Source organism: Pundamilia nyererei, unplaced genomic scaffold, assembly GCF_000239375.1.
Source record: "Pundamilia nyererei isolate P.nyererei 1_Seehausen unplaced genomic scaffold, PunNye1.0 scaffold00395, whole genome shotgun sequence".
Lineage (NCBI taxonomy): Eukaryota > Metazoa > Chordata > Actinopteri > Cichliformes > Cichlidae > Pundamilia > Pundamilia nyererei.
In genome coordinates this window covers 273558-296535 of record NW_005187796.1, presented here as the reverse complement: position 1 = coordinate 296535, position 22978 = coordinate 273558, and the positions used below count along the sequence as shown (strand labels likewise).

Below are 22978 nucleotides of genomic sequence, written 5' to 3'. Positions count from 1 at the left end.
GCAAGAATAGTTACACTTTACGTAAACTACTTTGGTTCTGACACCATGCTGACAGGAAAATCATATAGATTGATTTAATAAGATGCTTTTTCTGGTGCTTGAAAGTTACACTTTTAGTTCTCTGACCAAGATACAGCTCTCGATGATGGATCATCAAGGCTGGTAAAACTACATCAAACTAATAAGCCACGAATCAAGGTCTTAGAAACCGGACAGATCAGTGTTTTTTTTTTGGGGGGGGGGGTTATTAAAAATGAATTTTTTAAATATATTTTTAAAGTAAAATAGTATAGCTATTTAAACTTTTTGTAATGTCATATAGGAAACTTTAATAAACGGTTGTAATATTTGTATAAGAGATTATTTTCAATTTAAAAACATAGACTGTCATATCCAGATGGTGTTTTTGGTTTACAGCGGTAAATATTAGAACACCATGCTAAACGGCCGTCCCTCTGCTCCTACAGGAGTCACACTAAGAGTTCAAGCCGTCGTTCCAATAGCAAAGAATGTTCCAGCCTCCCTCGCCACGGAGACCTCCATCACCTCGGGAATGAGAGTTTCCTCAACGGCAACAAACCGGCACCATCCAGTTTAAGTCCGACTCTGCACCCCAAGGGCCAGTACATGTCCCAGACTCTTAATCGTTCTATCTCCTCCAGCAAAGATCTGGTTAACAACAACCTGCCACACCTGCTCAGCCCCAAAGAATCCAAAAGCAAAACAGAGTTTGATTTCAACTTGGGACCCTCCCCGAAGTTGCCGGACCAGGGACATGGGGTAAAGTATGGCCACGGCAAACCCAGCTCCTCTCGCTCTCAGCAGCAACAGCAGCAGCAGCAGCAGCAGCAGCAGCAGGTCAGTCGGCACACTTTCCTGGAAAACAAAACTAACACCCTACAGTCTGGGGCAGAAAAACAACACAGTCGACACGCCCACAGTATGGCCGACTCTGCCCACGGATCCATGTCCTCATCCTCTAAGAGCTCAGCGTCTTATCTCAGTCTGTCCAAGAGCCACAGCGGACTGAGCGATGCCAAATCTGTGGGGAATCTCAGCGACGGTCGACTCCACCCGGATGACCCAAACTCTAACACGACAGCTGGGGTGGGACCCAGTGCCCGCTTCTTCCCTGCCAGCTGTTTAGACCTCAACACCCCTTCAGGTCCTTCTGGGCCTCCTGGCAGCCCCTCTACTCGACACAGTGATCGATCTGGACACAGCCCCGCCTCTCGTAGCAGCGGCAATGCCCGCATGGAGAGCAGCACGCTGGACTCTTCATCCAGGCACAAATCCAGACATAAATCTTTAGTGCCAGGTAGGTTTCATTCAAGTCTATTCATTTTACACTTTAAAAGCTTTATAAAAAAACAAAAACAAAACACATCATCACAGTGGATTCCAGCAAGAAGAACAAACAAGAAAATAAAAAAAGATTGGCCTGATCACTTAAATTAGTTTGGACAGTTAAATAGTAGAACACTTGTAACTGTTCACTTCTTATCGCTCTGCTAACTTTGACTTCTTTTCCCGTCTCCAGAGGACGCTGGTGCGCCGGAGCTCTTGGACCCAGGAGGACCTGGGATGCCCTCCACTCACACTCTGCCTTCCCCTCACGAGTCTTATCATTACGGCCTCGGCTATACCTCGCCTTTCTCCTCTCAGCAGCGGCCACAGCGCCACTCCATGTACGTGAGAAGGGAACGCCACCGACCACACGGAGTGGAGACGGCGATGGCGGGCTTGCCTCCGCCGGGTCAGGCGATACCAACACGAGCCAGTAGCCTGCAGCTCCTCTCCCCACAGCTGCAGCACAGGACCACCCTCGCTGGACACTCAGTGAGTTCTTCGAGGGAGGACTGCACGGACGACATGACGAGGGTTAGTGGCAGAAAGTGCCTCGAACGTGGCGGGATTGGTTCTAAAATAGCAACAGACACACAATGAAAAGCTTAAATTAGGGTGCATTATGTTGAATGATGACAGCAGTTTTTGTAGTTCCCCACACACTTCCCCACCAATCTGAAAAACCAACACCAGTCATTGCTCATAAGGATTTCTAAACACATTGCCATTCTTTTTGCCAGAATTATCTGACCATGATCTCTCCACATTTTAACGACCCAGTCCAGAGTCCTCCAAAATTAAAAAGAACTAAAATTGTTGTTTGCCCCACTTTTAAACCCATTTGTCCTAATGTTAGTAGAATTAATTAAACAGCAAACCACAAACAAGGTCAAATGGTGCATTTCAATGACATGAATTAGTTCAGAAGTCCGATCCAAGTGGCCATTCGAGGAACTGTTTTCGGTGTTTCCAAACAGGCTGCCGCTTACTCATGCACAATAGAAATAAGTCATAAACACAAGTAAAATTGCTCAAAACACACAAAATTTCAACCTCCACAGCAATAGTGGCACAATAACGCATAAATGATGTGTCAAAAACTTTTTGAAAGGGATGTTGACGGTGATTGGAAAGCACTAAGGTCAACAGAAAAGGCAGGTGAGGTGTTGCTCATTCGTAAAAGACTTTGACATTTTAACTGAATTTCTCGTGAGATAATGGGAGGTGGGTGCAGCGTCAATGTTTTAACTTTTCAGTAAGTGCTTGAAAACCTTTTTCTGTTTCCCAAACACGATCACTAAAGCTCTGCGTCTGCAGTTTAAAAGCCCGTCTGAAGGCAATAATAACTGGGGCTGTTTTCTTGGAATTGTTCTAAGTTACAGAAAGATGATGGAGGATGAGGCAGGTTGGTGAAAAATCACACAGAGACAAAATTACAGTTCCTGAAATGTATGAAAGCCCATCCGCGGAAGATATTAAACAATGGAAGCGGAACAAAGGGTGAAATGTTCCTTTGTTATGTGCACTGACTGTCTGTGTGTGTTTGTGAGTATGGGTGTTTCATGATTTGATGTGCGTGTGTGTGTAGGAAGTGTCACTGTCTCGCATTATCATTGCCACTGCTTCATGCTGCTTCTCCAGTCTGCTTTGACCTGCAGCTGTCCGTCTTCTCAACAGAGTGAGCAGTCCCCTAAAGACATGAGCCACCCTTGTGCCCCCATCAAAGACTCTACGCGGGACAACACTGCTGCTTTTCTTACACAGCGCTCTAAAAACGAGGTCCGACCCCCCGACTCCTCCCTGTCTCCAGCCAGTTCAACAAACACAGAGAGTAGCTCTTCTGACTGCTTTTCTTTTTGTGTTCCTACTTAAGCCAACAGCTTCACTGCACGTTGTCGCTGGTATAAATGTAGCCTCACTGAAAAGCGCTAAGATGTCCTGAATGTTTGTGTTGTAAGCCAGAAAAGACTGCGATAGCTAATGATAAGGGATGAAGTGAGATTAAACAGGAATGTCGCTTAAAACGATAAAGGCTGAGAAAAAAATTGTATGTTCCTGTTTCCCTGTGTGTGTTCGTGGGTCTGCACGATGTGTGCACTCTTTAGGTTGGCATGTACCACGACCCTCACGTTGAGGACGGAGCTTCCTCCAAGGAGAACCGGATGATCTTCACTGAGTCCATGCCTCGGAGAGTAGGGAGCTTTTATCGAGGTAAGGAGCAAGAAATAACAGTAAAACCTGTATGGTTCCTCTTTCTTTTGTTTATTATTCCTTTGACACAAAGAAGATCAAAGATCACACATTCATCATATTTAAATGATCAAAAACAGTCATTTCCACCTCTCGTTGTTTCTCCTCAGTCCCTTCTCCCAGGCCAGATAACTCCTCTTTCCACGACGGCGTCGGCCAGGGTCGAGGGCCAGTCGTACCCATTGTACCCGGAGACCCTGTCGCCATGGCCAACCACTCCAAACGCCAGACAGCTTTTGACTGGTGAGAGTTCATTTGTAGTCTTTATGTGGCATGTTGAGGCAGCAGTGCAGTAAATGTAGGAACAACAGTGGATTAAAGAAACATGAACAACTTTTAAATTGTTAAGCCTGCTGTTAGAATTGTGCACGTCCAGTACAGAGTGTGTCAGACGTGCAGGACATTCATGGATGAAGACGTTTTGTTTTGGTTTTTTCTTCTTTATAGTTTCCTTCCCCGATCTGAACATCATCCCTGCTGTTAAAGTGTCTGACTTTTTTTTTCTCGCTGTGTCATTAACACCAATTAAGATCTATTGTTCAGACTCTGTGCTGCTGCACTGAATACATATAAACTCTTTATATATATATGATGGGTTATTCCATGAGATAATAAAATCAGCCAATCACATAGCACCTTAGTGAATTTAGGCATGTAGATATGATCTGCTTAAGTTCAAACTGAGCATCAAAGTGAGGAAAAAAGATGATTTAAGTAACGTTGAATGCTGTATGGTTGTTTTTTGAGCATTTCAGAAACTGCTGATCTACTCTGATTTTCCCACACTGTCATCTCAAGGGTTTACATAGATCCAAAAAAGAGAAAATATCCAGTGAGCAGCAGCCTCTGGGTGAAAGAGCCTTATTTGTGTAAGAGGTCAAACAGCTTCAAGGTTACTGGAAAGCAACAGTAAATCAAAAAAAAAAACACGCTTTACAACCAAGGCATGCAGAAGAGCATTTCTGAACCTTGAAGCAGATGGACTACAGAAGCAGAAGACCACACTGGGTGCCACTCCTCCCAGCTAAGAGCAGGAAACTGATGTTTTCATAGCCTTACAGTTGAAGAGTGGAAAACGCTGCCTGGTTTGATGAGTCTTAGTTTCTGCTGCAACCTTTGAATTTTAGGGTCAAACTTTGGCATAAAAAGATGAAAGCGTGGCTCTATCCTGCCTGTCAATGGTTATGGCTGCTCATACTGGTGTAGAGATATACCAGATACTAGTATAGAGATATTTTCTTGGGACCCTAATTACCCTCAACTAAGCATTGTTCAAATGCCACAGCCTATCTGAGTAGACCATTTCCGTCCCTTTATGACCACAGTGTACTCATCTTCTGATGGCTACTTCCAGCAGGGTAATGTGCCGTGTCACAAAGCTCAAAAAAATCACAAACTGGTTTCTTAAATATGACACTGAGTTCATTGTACTTAAATGGCCTCCACAGTCACCAGATCTCAGTCCAATAGAGCATGTTTGGGATGTAGTGGAACCATAGATTCTTATAATGGATGTGCAACCAATGAACCTGTGATGCTATCATGTCAACATGGACCAAAATCACAAAACTGTGTTTTGCTTTGTTTATTCTTCAAGTGGACTGTATGTGGTGGCAGTGGCTGCAGAAGAAGCCTGAGTTCCTCAGAAAGAGTATATTGTTTTTTACGTAATGACTTTTGAAATTGTAAATCGTGAGGATTATTAAGTTAGACTCCTTTACTGTGCTGCATGTGTTATTTCATAGTGTATGGTTTCTATGTATTACTGTATTATGTATTTTGTTTGCTCCCATGCACGTTATAATCCAAGTTATATGAAGCGTTTCCACATTTGCCATGCAGGACTACTGCAGAAGCAATGGTCATGAATCCTCCAGAGCCCGCCAAAGAGAAGGAAAAGCAAGGCTTCTTCAGAGCCATTAAAAAGAAAAAGAAGAAGTCACAAATAGTAAGATTATTAATGACTTTTTATTAATAAGATTATTCTTGTCACCTGGTTTTTCAAATCAACTATTTGTATTTTGGTTCCATGTGCTGTGCGCCTTTTGAGTTTAGCACGTACTGATTGTAAGGCAGGATCTGCAGTGTCAATATTTTCTTGCAAAAATGTTTCATATGAGCTTTACACTGACATCTAGTAAGATTAAAGGGAAATTCGATTTTATTTGAAAGCTCTTAAAATTGTCGAGTATATCTTAAAGCAAAAGTTGCTCTGAAGTTTCACCGTCTCTTTTTTGCTTCCTGTTTATCACATATTCCTCCTCCTCTGCAGTTGTTCTTCTCTTGGATGTCAGAGATTTGTGTTTAGAGTTGTGGCTGTGCATCTTCTGCTCCACAGACCGACATGGAGGACGGGAGGAATCCCAGCATCAAGAAAAGCCTTTTCCCCCTCTTTAGCTCTAAAAATAGCTTAAAGCACAACTCAGCTGTCAAAGTCCTACCTGTAGTCGCCTCGCCTATGGTACAACACCAGCCTGCCGCGCCCTACCCTGCCTCACCAGTAATCTAACCCCGACGCTGTGGCTGCATGTTGACTTATTTTGCACTCACTGGAATGACCCAGTTTGAAATCCTCTCAGTTGACTGATTGATTGGCTAAAGAAAATTTTTTGCTGAAAGGATTTCAAACACAAACATATATATATTTATATATTTAATGCTGCACGCTGTTTTCACATCCATTTTGTCTTGCTATAACGTTTGTCAAATGCAGTCACGTTGCACTCACATTGCATCGTGAGACATTTCAGCGTGCAGTGTGCTGTTTGTCAGGCCAGCGTAAGGCATCATTTTATCATGAGAGGGTCACGAACATGTTCAGCACATGAACACACACTCCTGCTGTAGAAATTACTGGTCTCTTTGCTATGTTGTGTAATAATGCTGAAATTATGAATAGTTATTTCATAAAATGTGCTCATTTAGCTCCTTTCTGAGAGCTAGATTAGGCTAACTAGCTAGCTTAGCAAGGCTGGAAACAGGGAAAATGGCAGATAATTCAACTTATCAGCACTTCCTAAAGGAAGCTGATTATGCTTTTCCTTATTTTCTGTTTCTTTACTTGTAGTGCACCTGGTTACATTTTCTGATAATGATGCTGCTATGTGCAAATAATCCCTATGAGGTAAAAGCTTAGGCTAAACTTCTTTAAACAAATACTTATAGAATGTTTTTTTTTTAATTGTTTGATCTGTTCTTCTTAGTATGGTCAACTCAGCTAGACAGATCTGGCGGTAAGCACAGTAGCCCCACCCAATTTTTTTAAGACTTTTTGTTTGTAAAGGGCGACCAATCAGATGAAAGTTGTATTAAACTGAGGCGGAGTTAAAGAAGGAGGAGCTAAAACAGATTGTTTCAGACAGTGGATGAATAGAAGGGCTGCACGAGTGTACAATATACAATGAAATACTTTGAAGTAACAGTGCAAAACTACTCCTTATATAGTCCAAAAAATACAGAACTGGAATAAGGAAAAGAAGTACACTTTAAGTAGTTCTTATGTAGCCAACTGGTACATGAAGCTGAGTAATTGTGTATGAAGCGAAAAGAAAAAAGGCCAAAGATTTACTAGTTTCATTTTACCAACAGTAAGAATTTGCTGTTTGTCGCTGGTTTGTATCATTTTTCTTTTTGACCTTTTATGCAAACAAATGACCAACTATCAAACTGCCCAGTGATGATATTAATTATTAGTTGCATCTCCAGTTCATATTAAAGTTTATCTAAACACACTCAGACACCAGAGCAGAGAGTTAAGCATTTTTTCATAAGACAATCATCATCGCCACTTTCTTGTCTCATGTCTGTTTCTGCCAGAGCAGTGCATGAAGGGCTTCACCGGGATTTTATTGAGATGTGTATGTATTTGTTTTGGATTAAAAATAACACTTCCATATTTCTATTTCTGGAACGTCAGGTTCCCGGGAACGGACAGGATCACTTGTCCCTGCAGAGGAGCTCCAAGTCGTCCTCTCACCACAGCAGCCGGCGGAAAAACCGCGAGCGATCCCGAGACAGAGATCGAGAACGGGAACAGAGCCGGGACAGAGACCGGGACAGGGAGAGGGAACGGGAGCGAGAACGAGAGAGAGAAAGGGAGAGAGGGAGGGAGAGAGAGAGAGTCACTGACTGGCCGGACAAACAAGTGGACTCACACTCTCAGGTATGTGCCTACTTTAATCTTCAGTTTAGATTTATCTGCAGATCACAACCCAGTTTGAGTCTTTCATCTGATTTTTTTTATTAGATTTTTAAAAAGAACAATACTTTATCTTGTCATACATACTTAAGTTTTCCTATAAATTATATACTGAAGTCACGAAACTAGAATATATAACGCCGTGCTCATAAAAAGTGTCACAATAAAGCTCCCAAGACTCAAGGCCCAAAGAAAGGGAAACTGTATAATCTATAAAAGGTCAAAGGTTTTTATTAAAACTGAACCTTAAGAAGAACCTTAAGAAGAACCTTAAGAATGGGGGGAAAAAAACAGGCCTTGTAGAAGTACATTTAGTATTAATGCCATTCTTGCATTATTCCTACATTTACTTTCATGCTTTTAGGAGTACGAAGGAGGAAGCTATTTTCACACATGCAGTGTAGACCTGAACTTTTCCAGACATTACCCAGCAGTAGGGCGCCCAGGTGTCCCACTTAATGTAGGACAGCACAGTGTTTTATCCTCCGTTCCCCCAACCCACATAGTGAGACAATGCCCCACATTCTGATTTAGTGGAGTCAACACGTGTTAGTCTCAAAGGAAGCAAGTGGTTTACTCAAACCCAAAGATGATTAGCAGGGAGAACAGCAGCTGGAATAACCATTAAGGTTTAAATGTTATTGGGACAGAAAGGGAATAAATGAGTGAAAGAAAAGTACTCAACAAAATCAAACCTTAAGCTTGAATTGAATTTTTATTGCATTTATTTATAATGGGACTTAAAATGTTGCAATTTGTTCTTCACAAACCACTAATTAAAATCAAAGTAACCGAAACATTAGTAGCATTTCCTGCCTTGTCCCACATAAACATACAGTTTGACCCACAGTTAGCTTTTGGGATCTGGTCACCCTACCTAACAAAAGATATATTAAAACACAAATGTCTGATATTAAAATCAGTTTTATCCTGACAGCTATTTACTATTAAAGCAATTGTTTAATTTAAGAATATAGCTGGTAATGTTGCGGGGAAAGACGATCTCCTGCTGTATAGTGCATGTGAGACTGACCTAGATTCTCCCAACAGTGTGTGAGACTGGCTTTAGTACTCGGCAGACAGAAAACATCGTTTTCACCCATCAACTCCAGACAATGTCAGGAGAATCAGGTCGGGGTTTTGTCTGAAGTTGACCTTTCTTTCATGTGTCACACAGCAGGAGATGGTCCTCCTCAGGTCCATGCTCACTAATCGAAATGCACATTTTAGGCAAGATAGCTACCTGGGGATAGCATCCTTGAGCCAATGTGAATTCAACAGACAATTACCTGCAATACTGTCACATGGCCTCAGCACATGTGACACACTGTTGAACTTGGTCATGGGATTTGTAAACAATAACAAAAATATAGTTTTATTTTTTAAGATAATTCATCAGTGGTGTCTCTTTCCCCCCCTGCCAGAGCCAACCACTCAAGTCACTACGTAGGCTCCTTCACCTCTCCCCTTCTTCCTCAAATCAAGGACAGGCTCCCCCTCCTCCTCCTCCTCAAGACCTGCGCTTCCAAGCCCCCATGCCCAACCCTCCTCAGCCCTCCTCCAAAGCAGGCTACCCCGAGGGTCGAGGTCATGCCGACAGCAGGGGGCACACTGGGGTGAGCAGCTCCACCCAGGCTAAGAGCCGCAAGGCCAGCTACCCCCTACCGGGACAGATAGAGTCCAGCTGGCACGTATCTGCTTTACAGCGGGCAGAGGGCGCTCAGTTCACCCCTGAACAGCTGGGCATCAAACCGGGTCAGAATGGACCCACTTTTACCCGAGCCTCCCGCACCAGGATGCCAAACCTCAACGACCTGAAGGAGACCGCCCTCTAAAACCTCTCAACCACACCACCTCCGATGCAGCTCCATCCCGGAAGCACCTGCCAGAATGCAGACATTGTGGTACTGCAGTAAGGGTCTACACAAGAGCCTTTTTCACTGGATCAAGTCCTAATTCAGAAATGTAGTAATCTGTCGATGCTCATGCCTCTGAAATCTAAAAGCCTAGACGTTGACCGGCCAAACACCTGGGACAGTGTGGTTTAGGGAAGCAAAGATAGGGAAGGGCCCATCCTTTCTTGAGATGCCAGTACTGTATCAGCTCTATATTATTGTCTGTCTCTACTTGCAAGGTTACATCAGAATAAGCTGATCATCCCTGTCAAGGAGACACTGCCCATGTGGCCTCTTTGCTGCCATCTTCTGCTCACAGGACGCTACTGCAACACATTAGACAGCCGCTGTCACAGCAGTGGCCAATAAACTCCAATGTTTTTCAAGCTCTGATATTTGATAAGAACATAAAAAATGATTTATATTAACATTATTTATGAAATATTTATTTGTTTTAAATTCAAGGATATAAGCTATAAATGACACAGTATGTAGGTTATATGGGAATATTATAAGGTAATATAGAATTAAATGTGTAATTGCAAGAGCTTTAGTTTCGACACAAAGAAATGCATAGATATTTATGTGTTGATAATACAATATGTCACAAGGAATATTTAATAATGGTGAATGTCTTTTTTTTGTTTGTTTGATTTGATATGTTATTAGCAGATTATCATGTTATGTTGTTTTTACCCTTTTTTCTGATTGTTTCATCAAAATGTAAAAAGAAATACTGACAAATATATAAAATATCTGATATTACAAATAGTGCAAATCTGCCCATCACCCTCATGACATCAGTTTTGACGTTTTGTGACAAGTTGGGCTATTTGTTAGTAGGGTTTGGTAGCAGAACAGCCAGAGTGAGACTGTTAGGCTCTGTGCTTCACATATTGTAATTGTCAGGTCATTTTATCTTACATTCCCATTGTCGCAGTTTTCAAATTTGCCCATTTTTCAGTCCCTCAGTTCGTTTAGTGACAAACAGCTTTCCAGCATCTTGTTGCTGCCATGTTGGTTTTGTCCACAGCCTTAAAAACCATTTAACGGGCATCTTCGCCCACATCACCACGCAGCTCTAGTGAGGGAGGTTTACCTAACATGACATTGAAAATTTAAAGTGTTTTGAGACGGCAGGGAAGCTCTCTGCAAAAAGGCATACCTCACCTGCAACCTTTAAGATTTTAAAGGATAAGTCTGGTAATACTTTATCTTTATCCATTTATTTATTTATTTATTTTGTCAGAAATTCCAAATGCATTGTCTGTGCAGCCAAAGTGGGGTGTATGTGCTCTAAAAATCTTTAGATTCATTTTAATTTGTTATTGAAATTTGTTATTAACTAAAGTAGAGAATATGCTCATTTTAATATAGTAAGTACAGTACTTGAGTGAATGTGGTTACTTACATTCCCCCACTGGCTGGGTGTGGGCTTTTCATAGGACTTTGCTGACGTCATGAATTATATGAAATAACACCAGACTTATCCTATAATATGTGTTTACATTTCCTGTGTGCATTTTAAAAGCTTGTGTTATCAAGAGTTTTGTAAAAGTCTTTTGTAAATCTGAATTTGATTTTCCAGTTTGCATTACTATTAACATTAACAGTCATAATCAGGGATGATTTTACTTAACTTGATTGTTCATTAAAGCATTTACTAATTGTCTTCTGATCTGTGGGCAATGTAAAGCTGAGGTGTGTAGAATGAAAAACATTTTGTGGCCTAGGGGAAGTATACAGCATTGTTTTCCCCCAGTTTTTCCATTATTCTTCATTCTGTCCTCCTTAATATAAAACAGTATTAAGGCCGCTGGGGGGGAACAAAAACCAAAATAAACAGTCTTGTTGCATTATTCTCAGAATTCTGATTTTAATTTGAGAATTCTGACTTTTTCTCAAAAACCTGACTTCAGTTGCATAATTCTTTAATCTGACGATTCTGACTATTTTTCCAGACATTTTGCTCAAACATCTGACTTGTTCTCAAAAATCTGGCTTTAATCTAAGAATTCTAACATTCTCCACAAAAATCTGAATTCAATTGGGAAATTCTGACTTTTTTTGTTTTTCTCAAAATTCAGATTTTAGTAATTCAGGCTTTTTCCCAAAATTCTGGATGTAATCTAAGAACTGTGACATTTTCCTCAAAAATCTGACTTTAGTTGCAAATCTCTTTTTTTTTCTTCTTTTTCTTCTTTTTTTTCCCCCTCAAAATTCTGATTTTAGCAATTCAGGCTTTTTCTCAAAAGTCTGTCTTTAATCTAAGAATTCTGACCTTTTCCTCAAAAATCTGATCAGTTTTCTCAATGTCTGTCTTTTCTTCAAAACTGAATTCTTCTCAAAATTATGATTAACTCTCAAACAAATCTCTCCCTCAGAGCATTCTTAGTTTAAAGTTAGACTTATGATTTTGTTTTCCTCAGGATTTTGAAGGGGAAAAAAGTCATGACCTCAAATTTCTTTCTTCAGTGGTCTTAATTCCCTTTCATACGTTTGTGATTTGAAAGCATAAAGCAAAAAAATGCATTCCAAATGCCATCACAGACAAAAGGAACAAAGAACAGAAGAATGGTCCATGAAAAGTTTGGATCCCCATTTGGTGAAAATAAGAATCAATCACAGTAACTTGATGGTTGACTGAAAGCAATAACACTCACAAAAAGACTCGGAGTGATGCAGATTGTATTAGCCAAATCGGCAGCTAGATGGATTTGAGCCAAATATAGCACAAAGAAGGATTTCCTGCAGGAGACTGTGATTACAGCAAGTGTTGGCAACTGTTGGTATGTGACATCACATCATTCTGCAATACATTTTTTACATTTTTCTTAAGTTTATCCCACAGAAGGTAAAACTGTCCCATGTTGTGGGCTTGTGTACAAAATCCTCATTGCTAATGATTGTAAATGACTGCTGACATGGGTTTGTTTATATCACTAATGGGACAAAGTGATGATGAAGTTTACCTTGCTAGTGACCCGAAGCCTTACGTTAGTTTATCGACTCAACGCGTCAGATGGAAATGAAGGCTTCAACCCTCAGCAGGTCACACACGCTGAAAACTGAGATGAGAAGAAGACTTTTTGTTCAGAAATATGAATGTGTTTCCTATAACATCAATTCTCTTTTTTTGTCATTAAGCTGTTTCCCACTTCTGACAGGGTGTAAATAAAAAATAACAGAGTATCTATACTGACCGTTCTACTTTAAAAATGATAGGGTCTCATAATAAATGCCAACTGTACATTTTTGAATGTCTCGGAGTTTGTTTTGGAGCACAGACGCAACATAAAAACAGACACATATTTGTTTATTCAAGGACATGGTTTAAAAATACAATAAAGAGAACATCTTCAGAGCAATTCAGCTCTGCAATGTATTCCTAAGTGTAATGGGAAATTCAAATATAACATTAAAGAAAGCAATCAGGAATTTTTAACAACAGCACCAAACAACAACAAAAAAATCAAACAAGAAAACAGTAACTCAAATGAGGCAATAAGACCAAAAAAAAAATCCATATTAACAAATTCATTGAAAAGACTAAAGACAGCAGTCTGTTACACCTATCCGATTATCTAACAGCTGTGCACAAAATCTGGTGGTAACTGGTGTTTAAGCTGCAGAATAATATGCATTTGTTCTAATTTGACCCACCAGATGATAAATTATGTATATATGACTGTTTACTATATATTATATTTGGACAAATAATTAATTAGAAATGTAAAAAAGCAAAACAAACATTCAAAATTAAATAAAGAAAATATGAATTAAAAAAAAATGCTGTAAATGCAAACAGTAATTGTAATTAGGATGACCTTGTTGTTGTTTTCGGTCTTTTCATGGGATTTGCTGAAAATATGAAAAATGCAGACTACTACCACACCGATTCATTAAGGTAAATAAGGAGGGGAGACTTACTGTGTAAATTCCCAGCTACGCTCAGATTATCAGGAGAAGCAGACAGAATTTTATTGACCTATCACAGAACGATTTGGATTTCTAACATGAGCGCAGATTCAACCGCCATAGCAACGTTACCTCTCCCTCTCCATGCCTAATTACTGCTTTCAGTTTATGCCGTTTCATTGCAAATGGAGCAATCTATTGAGAACTCCCCAAATTGAAGTCCCCATAGTGAGACTGGTTTAATACAGACAATGCAGAGTGGAGTGAATGAGAGCTCATTGTACATATCAAACAAACCTGGTTTAATGCATTTATGTAAGTGTGTTTTAGCTGTTTTGTTTGTATTTTTTAAAGGGGTTGGGGGGAAGTGGGGGGTGGGGGGGTTTACATGCATTTGTTCATGCAGAGCAGCAGCTCCAGGCGCAGAGCGATGCGTGTGTGCCATCCCAGAGGGAGGATGCGAATGTAGCGAGCAACGATGGGCGGCCGCAGAAGGTTCTGCACAGACGAGGACCGGTCAGAGTTCCCATAAAACACCTGAGGAAAGACAGAAAGGCAAGATTAAGGTGTAGATTAGTTAAAACCGGCCATTGCAAGTCAACTACCATGTGGTTCTAGAAATAGTAGCTTTAATGCAAACAGTTAACGTTCAGTTGGTTTTCAATGACTGATTAACAGTTTAAATCACTTCTAAAATATGACTTCTCATGATGTCAGTATCAGGCAAATATAAAATGCCTAATGTTTCATGCAAAGAGGCATGGACAAAGAATTATGTAGCCTCATTCTTAGCCTAATCAAAAAGAAACCTCCAGTGTCTGAGTATGAAGGGCATTAAATAAAAACAATTTCAATAAAAAGAATAATAAATGGCTCAAAAAATAAATTTAAAAATCATTGAATACATAGAAAAAATATATTTAAAAAATGTTGGCAGCAATTAAATTCGCTGACATAAATGTCTTTTGAATTAGGTTACTGTTATATTGATTCCTCTGTTTATTTGTGTTCCATTTGATTTTGTATTTTATTTATATGCAACTGTCAAATACTGCATAAATACATAAAAAAAAGATGAAAAAATAAAAGGAACTGTAGGTCAATTAATAGAGACTCCTTATTTTTATATATTATATTTTCATACATTTCATGTCATATTATTTATTAATTTAGGCACTTTCAGGCCTCCATACTTGAAGTGTTGAACATTATTCAGTGTATCCAAAGTGCACTTAACTGACCCTGTTGTTTCCAGTCTGGTCTTTGTAATAGATCCAGTTGAGCTTCTCATCTGTTCTGTACTGAACACTGTACTTGGTAATCCACTCATCGGCATCACAGCGGCCCTGAGTGAGAATCCCTGACACCACCGTCACTTCCCTTAAGTCAATCTGCAGCCACTGACTGCTGTCCTGGAACTTAGACAGCCAGGCGCAGCTGGAGGAGAAAGAAAAACATTTAATATCAGCACTGATTTATACAACAAATATCATAGTTGGTCACGACAGTTTAGCACAACGCAGGACAGAGAAATTTACTGCTGTTTTTACAATATCTTCTCTAAAGATAAAATCCTGTTGTTTTGTGTTCTGAGGAAACTGACAGTTTTTAACATACGATATGATGTTTTGTTTTCGGAAAGAGAGAAAATGAAAGAAAGGATCCAACTTAATGCTTAAAAATTACAATATTTAGCATTTTTAAAAAGTCCTACTAGATTCTGTATGTTTTTTTTCCCCATTTTGTCTCATCTATATGGTTTTTTAAGCAAGAGCATTTTGGTGTGTTTAAGTAACAAAAATACATAAGGAGTGTGTTTACTACACTTTTCCTCACAGATGATAAGAGCCATGATCTTTTTTTAAAAGAGACACAACAGTTGGCTGTGTGGTGCTGGCCTATATATATATATATACCTACCCAAAGCCCTGGCTGTTGAGTCGCGCCTTACTCGGTACCCATGAGGAGAACCAGCCAGTGTACTGGTCCTGGTTGGAGCAGGTAATCTGTTCTTGACTCACTGATCCAGCCTCAAAGCCAAGAGGTCTGTGGTAGGGACACTCTGCAAAGGAGATCGGAGACAACTTAACATGAGCGCTCTTAGTTTCAGGTAATATGTCTTCTTTCGCTGAAAGTCCTCGTGGCCATGAGATTTTAATATCGTCACCCTGAGAGAAGAGAATACAAACGGCTAGCTTAAGCCAAGCAGTGCATCACAAAAATATATATATATATATATAAAGACCATCAAACCACTAAGCCTCTCCTTAATTCTCCATTTCGGCATCCTTTCCTCTCTCCTAACCCCTGCAGATTCCCATAATCACACCCTCTCGCTCCCATGGCCCCCACTGTTAGGAGCCTCTGTGTGACCCATATCCCATCCTAAAATCCTGCAGTTTAATTCTCCGTGGTGAGAGATCAGTGATGTCCATTAGGGCAGCAGACGGACAGATGGCCATGTTCTGCTCTCCGTGGCTTTGGCTCCGTGTTGTTCTCTCGCTTCCTTTAAAATCACACGAGAGCCACTCCTTTACTTGGTAAATAAAGCCTTTAAATATGTGAATGAGAGAGAGAGAGACAGTGGTACATGAGTGAGAAAAACATCAGCTGTGGACACATGGAACAGAAACTGTAGTAGAAGTAGCCTGCTGCTCTTTTGTTTACTACTGGCTTAAGCCTATCTGGCACAGGGTTGCATCCTGTCTAATCCCAGTATTACAACACACCCGGCAGAAGCGTCTGTGTGAGTCAGGAGATAAGTGTTTACATAACAGTAATGCAAATGCCTCTGTAGTCCTCCCTAATGTGTTTCCTGACTAAAACAACACATATTCAGATGGCTGAATCAACAGGCAAACTGCGAGGTGAGACTCCGTGGATTGAGGAACTCTGCGAACCCTGACGCAGAGCGGGCAGGAAAGTCTTTCTCACTCATCAGTTCTCATCCACGTAGCGGTAATTGCTGGTTTCTGTAATTGTGAGATCAGCATGGTCTATTATGAGCCCCGTAATCTCCGAATCATGCTCTAATATAATGATAGTCGGCAGAACTTCTTCCTCCTATCTGTTTCTGGTTGCCATGTGATTTGCAGCTCAGCTCAAACACACTGATTCACTCGTTTGTCAGCTCCTCTCCTCATCGAGTCAGACGTGATTCAGATCTGATCTTTAGCTCTCAGGCTCAAGTGAGGCTGTCAGAAGACCTTTTTTGTAGTTTCTTTGTTGGAGGTCCAAAAAAATAGGAAAACAAAACAGGTTTACAGATTTCACTGGGATTTAGTTTAAAAGCTAAATCCCAGGCTAAGTTGGCAAAGTTCAGTTTGAGGATGAATATGGTACGATTGAAAACTCAAGATCAGCTATTATTGGGCGCTGCAGTGAGATTATTTTTTGAGTGTTTCTGACAAACATCCAAATGCAGGTTTCCTGTTACTGAAATGGGAATTCTGGAGGACTGTGCAGTGTTATCACAGGTAGCTTCTGTTTCTTCACATGTCCCCCCCTCTTCTTCCCTTTCTCCAAGGATGTCCAGTGAAGCATGTCCATCCACCCTGCGGCGTCAAATCTGGAGCCTAATGCGCTCATTGCATGAACACAAACTATAGACACACAATTGTGCACACACTGAAACTGTCCATCTACTTGTATCAGCAGTGATAATCGTTTGAGCAATTTTCAAGCAAGAGTCCCAGAAAATTAAAGCGTTCAGCTCCTCAAATATGAAGATTTGCAGTCTTACTTTGTCTTCAGTTGAATTGGCTTCAATTCTCTGATTGTGCAGCAGATTAATCAGTAATAAAAATCACTGTTAAGTACAGACCTTTCAGTTTTGAGCAGGTTAAACAACAGTTAATTCATGTCTATCTAACACACCCTTCCCTTCTCCTTTTAAGAACTATTATCACTTTAGTGGTGCAATTGTAGATCAGCAAAAGTCACGTAATAAATCTCATTAGTAAATAAGTCTTGACACAGGGGGTTAAAGCACACTGATGTTATGAATAAAATAAGTAGTGATTGAGATTTAAGCTACTTATACGATTCATGTCCACTCAGAGTGACGTTTAATGGCTCTCACCCGGCATGCAGTCCACTCCTCGCACCAAAGATGAGCCAGACCCAATGGAGTAAACCTCCGTCTGCGATTCGCCTCCATCACAATCACATTTGCAGGACTTGTTAGTCCACACCCCAGGGTTCTTATACAGACACACATAAACAACGTTTATTAGCTGAAAATTGACATAGAGCTCATTTACAAATGATAAAAGGAGAATAATTTAACATAATAACTGTGGTCTGGCTGTTATCTGTGTTTTGCTGTTGATGTTGTTTTTCTTTCTTTTTCTTTACAAGCAAATCCTGACACTGTGACAGTTAAATCATCTGTGACATTTTGCTGGGTTGCTGAGATTTTTCATACCTCCTGAGCATAAATACTGATGAACACTGTTCAGATGGACAGGAGGGAAAAAAGCCAGTTGATGAGGCACAGAAGAAGAAGAAGAAAAAAACAGGACTGTTAGGGCATCATAGTCACCCTTTCTGGATACTAAAATCTGTGAATCAATCTGTTAGTTTAACCACATTAAGAAAAGGTAAATAAACACAACACACACTGGTAATAAAATATAATATCAGTGCAACTGTAAGAGTGAAACTGTACCGTTTGTTCCCAGGAGAAGGAGGCCCAGCAGGAAATGTTGTATGATGAGAGCCATCTTCCAACCCGCTCCAAACCAGACCAGACTGACCATAGACTGAGCATTCAAGCTAGTAGTGATAGGAAGGCTGGATTACAATAATCCACGGGACACTAATGGCCTTATCTAATGCCATCCTTATCTAACAAAGCCCCTCCTACAGCTATTCACCCATCACCATTAATGCCATCATACCTGGAAAATCTCCATGCGGCCACAGAGGTCAAAAAATCGTGCATTAAAAAAAAAGAAGACACCAGCGCACCCAATTGCCACACTAGAGTTTTGTGTGTGTGTGTGTGTACAAGAGTGAAAGCAAGAGAGATGGATGCTGGTGGTGGCTGATGCTGGGCCTAGTGATCCATATGATTGGACAGAAGGACCTGCAGTTGGATGTCATCCTCAAATGTTTGCAGTTCTCTTCTATACTATCACGTTAGGTTTGAAGGAAGGAATGAAGGAACCTGGTTTTTAATACTTGATTCTTTGCTGTGATGTAGTGACATAAAATTGTATCATATATATTGTTTAATTTTATTTTTATTTAAAAAATGTTTAAAAAAAATAAAAAACAAATTTAAATTAAGAAATTTAAAAAAAATAATAATTTGATTAAGAGTCTAAGTACATAGATGATATTACTATTTCACAAATGTATCAATGTACTATTGTTTAATCATAAACCATTTTTCTGTAGGCAAAAGTCTCTCATAAACATACTCTGTTTTATTAAAAATGAATGCATGCATTGTATATATTGCTTATAGATCTATTTTATTTCATGTTATTTAGTTATTTAGTTTTTGAGGGGATTTGAAATGCTGCAGGTGACAGGCACGTGGATAATTATCATCAGAAGCAACTTTTAAAAACAAAATAAGCGAGTGTCCTGTTCCTGTGTTTGTTTGAGCGTGGCATTTCTCCCGCCTCCCACTGAGGGTTTTAAAGCCAGGTGGGTAAAAATAATTAAGCCTAATCAAGCAAAGCTGTTGCCAATTTGTGCTGATTAGAGCACGAGTTTCACTCCCTGCGCGCCCTTTTGCTTTCACCAGTGGCCTTATAAAAGAGATTCTGCATGTTGCTCTAGGTGATTTCGCTTCATGACAATTTTTTTTTCCCCTTCTAGGAACTTGCCACAGCAAACATGAAGGCGGCTATTCATGCAACGCGTAGGATCCCTCCATGCACAAAAAAGAGGATTCATGCTTACTCCACTCTCATCTACAGAACTCATAAAGAGGTCAGAATGCACACTGTAATTGTCTGGCCTGTACATGTTCCTATGTGATGAGGGACTGGTTTCACATGCACTTTCTTGGTATTCTTCTTCTGCAGGTTAGTCCTGTTGGACTGAGAAGTCCTGAGTTTCTGACCAGGAGGCATGGTGTCCCCAGACCGATCCTGCTCAGGCTTGTAGGCTTAGAGGCTTCTCGGCTGTCCAAGTCAAACAGGTTGAAAGTCATCACTCGGCGAGAGATCAGTGCTGCTGTTGCACACGTACAACGGAGGATTCATGCAAGAGCTGCTGCATGAAGATATAGACTTTAAAACAAAATTTTATTTTTATTATTAAAGGGTTTATTTTAATCTTTGCCTCTTTATTAAAGTAAAACTATTAGGTAATTAACCCTAACAGCTGGTAGATGAAAGACTAGGACTGACAGAAAGTGTGTACGCTCAGATTTATGGTTGGAAATGTGGTATGTCAGGGGTGGGCAACTCCAGGCCTCAAGGGGCGGTGTCCTGCAGGTTTTAGGTGTGTCCTTGAGCCAACACAGCTGATTCAAATGGCTAAATGACCTCAACATGTCCTGAAGTTCTCCAGAGGCCTGGTAATGAACTCATCATTTGATTCAGGTGTTGACCCAGGGTGATATCTAAAACCTGCAGGACACAGGCCCTCGAGGCCTGGAGTTGCTCACCCTGTGGTATGTGGCGAGATCACTATAACACTATCAGTGTTAACGGGCTTCAGGATCACTGACTACAAAAACAAAATGATACTGTTTTGTATGAACATCCTCACACTGAAGCGGCTTAGAAACCCTGAAGTAGGTTTTTACAGCTGCTTTCTCAGCCCAATCTGAAGTTTCAGGAGAGGCTGGATGATTCAACAATATGGTTCAAACATCAGTAAACTTAAAGGGAAAAATCCATCCTTTGAAATGGCGAAGTCATGACCTTAACCCTGGGGAAATGCTTTGGCATGACCTTAAGTGCAAATGTGTCTTGGTGGGGGGGATTTTTCCAGGCTGCCCCCAAATAAAGGCTCTCTTGTCATAACTAGGATGAAAACCAGACTATTTTGAGTAAATGCATGTTTGTTTTCAGGAGGACAGAAGTTGGAATACAGTTTTCTTATCATACTTGGTTAACAAGCTAATTAAACTGCATCTGAAAACTTAAAACGCTGTCAAAGGAAAAACGAGACTTCCCACTCGTCAAACACCGGCCCCTCCCGGGTTGAGGTTTCACTCCACCTGATGCCTCCGCCTCTTCTGTGAGCTCTCCTCCTGCACCAGTAGCTCCTGTTGCATGTAGAGCTGCTCCGGAAACGCTCCGGTCCTCATATCGACCTGTTTTTTACGCTCGAATCGATTTCATATTAAGGAAATTTAGAGCGCAACCGTATTTTATTATTATTGGTATGAATGAACTGCATGACCCTGTCGCGCGGATAAGAGCTACAGGTAGGTTTGAACTGATTTTTGCCAAACAAACACCTCGTTGGAATACGATGCTGTCCTAAAAGGTAACGCGCAGTAAGACAATGAGCAGCGTTTTTATTTTATTTTGGTATGATTTGACTCTATTAACTAGCAGGATAATTTCTACTGTCGCTTTTTTGTATTGTTTTATTTTTGTAAGTTGAAGCCAATCCTGCACTGTTTGAATACATTGAAGGTAACGTGATAATAGAGTACTGCTTTAACGATTTGTCTCTATAAAGGGAGCACGTTCTCATATCAATCAGTGTCACCAAATGCCACCAAACAGCTTTGGAAGAAGCGGCTAATGTGAGCCCTTCTGGACCCTCTCTGTTAGCCATCATGGGATGTGGCACCTCTGTCGCCACAGAAAAGCAAGGGGAAACACTGGAGCAGGGTAAGCATGTGTAGATGGTTTAATGCTGGAGTACACCGGACATTGGGATTTTTATTATTACGTCACACACACAAAACACCCCATAGGTGTTAAACACTAATTGGAAAGCAAAGCTCATGTGATGTTAAACAGCATATTTATTCGTGCTGTGTAATACTGCAAATTTTGGTATAGATCCGATACTAAGTAAACACTGCCAATGTTACCAATACTAATACTTTTAACTTATAAAGAGCTTATGTAGGGAAAAGCAGCGACTTAGCAAATGATTAACATAATTCAGTGAGCTACATACTGAACAAAGAAGATTAAAGCAAAGTATCGATCCCATCGTGCTTGTACCAATACCGATACCAGTGATGATATCGATTTTTTTTTTTTAATGGATCCACCCACCTCTACTGTTTCTGGGCCCTTACAGAGACTTTTATTTCCCCTTACTTGAGTACAGGATAGTGTAATAAAGGATTACACATCAGGCACATACAGTTGCCCCTTATTAAAAATGACTGCAGTCAGTTCACCTAAATTGCAGGGTGTACTCCAGTTGTTACTGAGTGCTTGTGTTTATGCAAAGGCATTTTGTAATGCTAGTACTGCTACTACTATGCTTTAGTAAGTTGCTAACCTGTTCTGCTGCAGCAAGGTGATGATAGCTATTTTTTTGCTGCAGTAAATGTGCCTCTGATTTTGACAGATGATCCTTTCCCTCCTTTGCAGTCTGTCTTTTCTTCTCTTTAATGAGTGCTGCTGCTCCCAGAAGCTTGTTTAATTTGCTTAGTTTTCCCAATCCCACTGTTGCACACGACCTCCCTTGTGTCTTGTTATTTCTCATACCGTGTGTGTGTGTGTCTGTATATGCTCATTTGCACACAGTTTTATTCAATTACACGTTTCACGTTTTCTCGCTGAATTGTAGTTTTCCCTTCATGCAGATGAACCAGTTAAGACTCCCAGCCCGGCTCTGAGTAAGACCCCGCTCATCCTTAACTGCCAGGCTTTTACTTATGTGGCATCTGTGTTTGTGTGCTTGTCTGTCTGCATTTTTACATTTTGCAAGAGTAACGGAGGATGCCTGTGGAGTTCTGTAGAACTAAAAAGAAAACAATGGGTAAATAACAGCTAAAGAGTCATAGGCATCTGAGGTATGAGTTGTTGAAGCAGTAGTATGGTTTCATGCTATGAGTGAGCGCTACAAATGGGATGTTTGCTTTGAGTGTGCTGGTGGAGATGTATGGGGAGGTCAGAAGGAGCTTCACTTTCTCTTTGTGGATCTAGAGAGGGACTGTATGAGGAAGTAAGGAGAGGCAGAGAAGTATGTTAGGGTGGTGTAGGAAGGACAGTGAGATGTGGAGTAGGAGTGGCACAAGGATTCAAGGTAGGGGTAGGATTACAGTGGGGCAAAAAAGTATTTAGTCAGCCACCGATTGTGCAAGTTCCCCCAGAGGTCAGTAATTTGCCCCAGAGGTACACTTCAACTGTGAGAGACAGAATGTGAAAAAAAAATCCATGAATCCACATGGTAGGATTTGTAAAGAATTTATTCGTAAATTAGGGTG

The 22978-nt window shown here is 40.6% G+C and overlaps 3 protein-coding genes and 1 long non-coding RNA gene across 10 annotated transcripts in view; 3 read left to right on the top strand and 1 right to left on the bottom strand.

Annotated features, from left to right (window-relative positions):
• Positions 1-12953, top strand: part of LOC102215627 (cyclin-dependent kinase-like 5) — a 41712-nt gene extending 28759 nt beyond the window's left edge. For all 3 annotated transcript variants that reach the window (XM_013915916.1, XM_013915914.1, XM_013915915.1), the window contains exons 13-20: positions 468-1318; positions 1541-1881; positions 3025-3126; positions 3453-3558; positions 3708-3840; positions 5440-5545; positions 7514-7759; positions 9220-12953. In XM_013915916.1, coding sequence (XP_013771370.1) covers positions 468-1318; positions 1541-1881; positions 3025-3126; positions 3453-3558; positions 3708-3840; positions 5440-5545; positions 7514-7759; positions 9220-9630 — 2296 coding nt within the window. In that variant the 3' untranslated portion in view covers positions 9631-12953. The remainder of the gene's footprint in view (positions 1-467; positions 1319-1540; positions 1882-3024; positions 3127-3452; positions 3559-3707; positions 3841-5439; positions 5546-7513; positions 7760-9219) is intronic.
• A 31-nt stretch (positions 12954-12984) lies between these two features.
• Positions 12985-18407, bottom strand: rs1a (retinoschisin 1a). The gene is made up of 6 exons (XM_013915917.1): positions 18278-18407; positions 18035-18060; positions 17690-17810; positions 15529-15670; positions 14850-15045; positions 12985-14145 (listed from the first exon to the last, which is right to left on the bottom strand). Exons 1-6 carry the CDS (start codon positions 18366-18368, stop codon positions 13993-13995), a joined length of 729 nt encoding a protein of 242 aa, XP_013771371.1. The 5' UTR covers positions 18369-18407; the 3' UTR covers positions 12985-13992.
• Positions 18408-19318: 911 nt separating this feature from the next.
• Positions 19319-19901, top strand: LOC102215433 (uncharacterized). Its single transcript, XR_312315.1, has 2 exons — positions 19319-19554; positions 19650-19901. It is a non-coding gene; the product is annotated as an uncharacterized LOC102215433 (long non-coding RNA).
• Positions 19902-20769: 868 nt separating this feature from the next.
• Positions 20770-22978, top strand: part of ppef1 (protein phosphatase, EF-hand calcium binding domain 1) — a 14297-nt gene continuing 12088 nt past the window's right edge. For 2 of the 5 annotated variants that reach the window (XM_005753050.1, XM_005753049.1), the window contains exons 1-2: positions 20770-21004; positions 21265-21419. In XM_005753050.1, the coding sequence (XP_005753107.1) occupies positions 21365-21419 (55 nt within the window). In that variant the 5' untranslated portion in view covers positions 20770-21004; positions 21265-21364. The other 3 variants (XM_005753046.1, XM_005753047.1, XM_005753048.1) reach the window with 3 other exon arrangements.